Source organism: Halyomorpha halys, unplaced genomic scaffold (genome assembly GCF_000696795.3).
Source record: "Halyomorpha halys isolate HHAL.00 unplaced genomic scaffold, Hhal_1.1 Scaffold865.1, whole genome shotgun sequence".
NCBI lineage: Eukaryota > Metazoa > Arthropoda > Insecta > Hemiptera > Pentatomidae > Halyomorpha > Halyomorpha halys.
The window spans coordinates 335,533-340,534 of NW_027110332.1; the positions used below are offsets into that span (position 1 = coordinate 335,533).

Here is a 5,002-nt window from a genome sequence, read left to right on the forward strand (position 1 = left end):
AATATATATATGCATAATTTAATGTAATCAGGTTGCATTTTTTTAAATAAATTCATAAAAGGCAGTTTCACTTATCACAACATTATGTTAATTCAGAATTACATTTATTTTACTTAATACAACTGTTGAGATGTAGGGGCAAAGTTCTACTTAGATGCATCTTAGTTATCTAAAGAATTCCCCAACATGCTGATATAATTTAGCAGTTATAACTTTTTCTAATTTTTGAGTTGAAGAATTTTAATGCTAAATGATTTCTTAAATAATAGAAAAAACTTTAATGTTCACATACCATGATTAAAACCATGAACTACGAACCACCTCGTAGAAAAGGCCCACCCTGATTCTGAAGCTGCTTTGATGCATGAAAAATGGTCTTGTAATTCTTCCCTGGAATTTGCCAATGTTCCTGAACTCATGTCATCCCTGTAAGTAAAACCTAACTTTTTGAAACTTTTCTCTGCTTTTTAAAACAAGAAGAGCCCACGGGATAAAGAAGGAGAGCTACATTTTTTTCTGAAATGTTCAAATAATTTCGTAGAATAATTCGAAAAAGAGTCATCTTGATTTTTTTTTGTTGTATTTGGTAAAATTATATCTGCGGTACTGTTAAATATACAGAGCTTAAGGGCTCAACTTTCAGAAAAAAGACTACTTTACAATTGACATGAATAATTACTCCGAGATGTGCATGGAATGAAAAAATGAACGAAAATTTTAGTTTTTCTTAAATAAAATAAATCCAGGTCAAAAATGTAGGTTTGTAATTTAAACCCATGTAAAAAAAAATATCTACCAGAATTTTTCCGACTATTTTCTAGTTGTTTTTGCTATTTTTTTTAATGCTTTGTAATTTCTTTTTAAGATTTAAGAAAAAAGTACCATTACATGGTACCCATAAAAACCCATAAATGGTCAGGGATTTAGTACTTTGTAAGGAAGTACTGTGTCTTGAACAACGGTTGTACAAGGAAGTGATTTGTTCATGATCATGCTTAACCTCCAAATTTTCTGCAATTATGGATACTCACTTTATAGAAGCTTGGCGGACCACAGGAGGTTTCCCGAACCCACAGGCTTGACTCACAGGTCCGGTAATAGAATAAATAATTATCTGCCATAGTCGGATTCAAACTCAGACCCGGAAATTGGTAGCTTAGCACCTTACCTTACTCGCTACCTTCTTACGACTGGTAGATGCTTTTAATATCAATTATGAACCCAAATCATTTAAAATAATATTCAGGATTCTAACCTGGAATACCTAACAAAAATGACCACTAAACTTGATAAAAAAGATATTTAAGAAACCAATAAAGTTGTAGTAATGTGGATAAAAACGATTGGTAGGGATGAAAATAGTAAAAATGTTCCATGAACGAAGAAATAACCTTGAACAGATGATGTACTGTAGCTACCACACTCAATCGTTCAAAATTACATTTAATACAGAATTTATAAATAGAGGAAAGAGGGAAAATCCCTGACTATCATCCTCCAAACGGGAAAGGAGGGAATTCTGTATCTCGCTGCCCATTATTTCGTATTCGCTTTTAATTGTGATTAAAAAAATAATTTTTGAAGTACTTACTTTATTATCGGATATAATATCGTTGGTATACAAGTTTACAAATGTGATAAGTCGACAATTCAAGTTTTGAGATATTTTATGATAAAAAGAAATTGTTTTTTAATGTTATGGAAATAGTAATTTTACTCTTTATGTGCAGATTTTTATGACACTATTAAATTTTTAGTGTTGAATCTTTTTAATATTTTAAAATGGAAAAACCAAATAAAACTAGAAAATCTTGACTTAATGTGTTCCACTTGTAAGCCTACGATATTAAACTGATTTGGCAAACCATGAAAACTTAAGTTAAATATGTAACTTAAGTTATTCAGTTGAATCATAATTTCTTCCGTGGACTCTTCATATGTTAAATATTATATAATCATACCTAAATGCTTCGGGCCGAGGTCCTTCTGAAATATTGTTGTAATAATACATTTCATATTCCATACCATCATGATTTATTATTACGGTCCTGTTTTGCTTCCAAAATGTAAGTTCTTTCTCAATTATCTGCAATCCATTGATTCTCAAATATCATAACTGATATTTTAAATAATGAATCGCAGGGGGTTTAAAAAGAAAAATCGTACGCAGCACTATGAAATGGTTTAAATAATAATATTATAAGATTTACCAATAAGCTTATGCATGTATTAATATTGACTATTCTTCATTTTCTTTTAACTTACGTGTGTCCTCAAAGTTATTGAACACGATTTTTTTGTCAATTCTTCATTGAAAAAAATCGACACATCGAAAAGTTTCATATAATGAGACCGTGGGAGTTGAGAAAAAAAACAACAAATCTCAAATCGATTTAATTATATATATCGAGTTATCGACAAAAAATTATTATCGACATGGTTCATTTTTAACATTTATTTTCTATAGATTTGAACAGACATTTGTGTTAAAATTTTTATGCTAGTCTAAAAATACTTTTTTTTTAATCTAAGAGTTATAACAATTATCCTTAACAATCAATGTGCTAAAGATGATAACAAAAAAGTTATAGTGTGTCAAAGTTGCGCACTTTTTTTTGTTTTTGAATGGTATTTTTCGTGTCTAACACAACGGGAACATTTTTAAAAATAATTGAGAACTCTAGAACTTTCAAGAGTGCTACCGCAAGTCTATTAAGGGTGCTATCTGCTTTTCTAATTTGCATCCCTTTGAGGAAGAAATAAAGATTATTAATTTTTTTCCTGTCAAGAATCCATCAGTTTTAGAAAAGATATCCAAGACGTCTTGCAATCTGTATTCGAATCGGATGTATCTATTTTAATTTTGATAAAACTCCTTAATTGCCATAAATAACTATGACAAAAGGCTTATCTCTGAAAGCTTCTATATGCAACTAGAACCTTCTCCCATCAATTTAAAAACCGACAAACAGAACTTATTGTTAACATATTCCCAAATAGTTTATTTATTAAAAAAGTAACATGTTAATTCCCCCCCCTCTCCCATAGTTTATGTTCTTTTATATTTTTTAAATTATTTGTCCCCTTTTATACGTTTCCTTTTTTCGAATAATTTAAAATTTCTTATTTTTACTCATCCAAATAACTTGTTACGTAATCTTGACCTTCCAATATCTTGTCATCTTTTCTAACGTACTTTTATTAACTTAAAATCTTACCGCTGACCTCACCTGGATTTCTGATCTCTTCCAATCAGGTTAATTTATGTTTTATTCTCTCTTATCTTATCTTTCTTTTACACCTTCCCTATTCTTTTCTTATTTTTCCTTATGAGTTATATTCACCTCGTCTTATGATTGTCATATTTTCTGATTACTTCTTTTGTCCCACTTAACTTTATATTTTGTTATCCATATCATCCATATATCCGGACATGGATGCTTTAGAACGTACCAGTACTGATTTAAACTGGACAACACCGCAGAATGGCCCAGATGTCGGACTGTCGAGGAATCAGCCGGGCACGTGTTTTTCAATTGCATTCGCTTTGCGGCAGAAAGGAGTGAATTGGAGAGAGTGTGTGGAGGACGCATCATACCAGAAAATGTGGTTAGCCATATGCTGCGCTCAGATCAGCATTGGAACGCAGTGAAGAGATTCACCACAGTCGTCCTCAAGAGGTTGAGAGAGGAAGAGAGGGCTAGAAGACGTGACTAGCATGGAAACGTGAAAACCATGCGAAGAAAGCGAGGTGGCACTTAGCCATTTCTCTCCATGAAGTAATGCCTAGCGGTAACAGGTGTAGGGTGGAGGTTTTAGTGGGTAAAAATCCCACACACAGATAGGTACGGAGCCTATCTGTGTCTTTTGAAGATTTTCACTGACTCTCGTAAAAAAAAAAAAAAACAATTTTGGAGATTTAGTTATTTGGAAGATTTATCAAAATTTTTCACGATCGCAATACTATATATAATGTACATATGCAAGTGAAAGTAGAAAAATGTAACTATATTAGTCCCACCACGCCGATCTATTAACAAATAAATATATAGTGGGAAATATAAGTACATTATACACACTGTTAAATTATGCAATAAAATACTGTAAAGGTAAAAATTTAGTCATCAGCTGCTCAGTCCCCGTCATATTGGCGTACACAGTTTCAGTTGCTGATGACGTCGTAGATTGATAAATATTGAAGATTGGTGTAGTAAGCCATCTCAGTGACTCTGGACATAGAGCTACCTACGTCTCTCTTGGACTGGTAAATCAAGTGCTCCTATCTAGTAAAAAAGGTTTAAAATAAAAGCCGAAGATACTCACTTTTTCATCATTAGAAAGAGTAATTTTATTTTTACGGGCAAAAAAATAAAATTACTTCCTTATTTCTGCAGATCCCACAATTTCTTGGTCTTAATATTTGTGAAAGAGGATGAGATCGATTTTTTCACCTTTCCTTACCGAAATGATGTTCACAAGGCCATAATTTCACATAAATATTCTTAATATAAAATATATACTTGCCACCCTTACTTACGTGAATATTTTCTTTAATAAACTCAAAATCAAATGTAAATTTGTGATACAAATCCATTATTATCGGAAGCATAGGAGGATGGCTGCGTCCTTCATAATATATTCTAGAACTGTGTAGAACATAGCCGAACTCTTCGATGAGATAGAACATATTCTTAATCATATCTACAGTTGAAAGAAAATTAGCAGATTGATCTCAGAAAATTGAATTCATTTAAATTAAAAAAAACTTATTACCTCTTGAGGTAATTGGCATATCACAGCAAAGTAATCCAAGTATTATAAAGAACGAGTCCCAATACGGTACTTCTTTGAATTTACCAGCCGGAACGATGAAACTGCAAGACAGATCTAGGTAAATATAAGATTTAATTTACCCTAAGGTCAGAATAAAATAAAAGGCTCATTTGAAAAATTAGTACGGGGAAGTATAGCCATAATGAATGGTATAAATAAATATAAATAT

The 5,002-nt window shown here is 31.6% G+C and overlaps 1 protein-coding gene across 1 annotated transcript in view; it reads right to left on the minus strand.

Moving 5' to 3' along the window:
- The window catches only part of LOC106686722 (trehalase), a 20,596-nt gene that overhangs the window by 9,402 nt on the left and 6,192 nt on the right, over positions 1 to 5,002 (minus strand). Inside the window, exons 5-8 of the mRNA XM_014430177.2 lie at positions 4,774 to 4,874; positions 4,538 to 4,701; positions 1,962 to 2,086; positions 293 to 426 (exon numbers count right to left, since the gene is read on the minus strand). Coding sequence (XP_014285663.1) covers positions 293 to 426; positions 1,962 to 2,086; positions 4,538 to 4,701; positions 4,774 to 4,874 — 524 coding nt within the window. The remainder of the gene's footprint in view (positions 1 to 292; positions 427 to 1,961; positions 2,087 to 4,537; positions 4,702 to 4,773; positions 4,875 to 5,002) is intronic.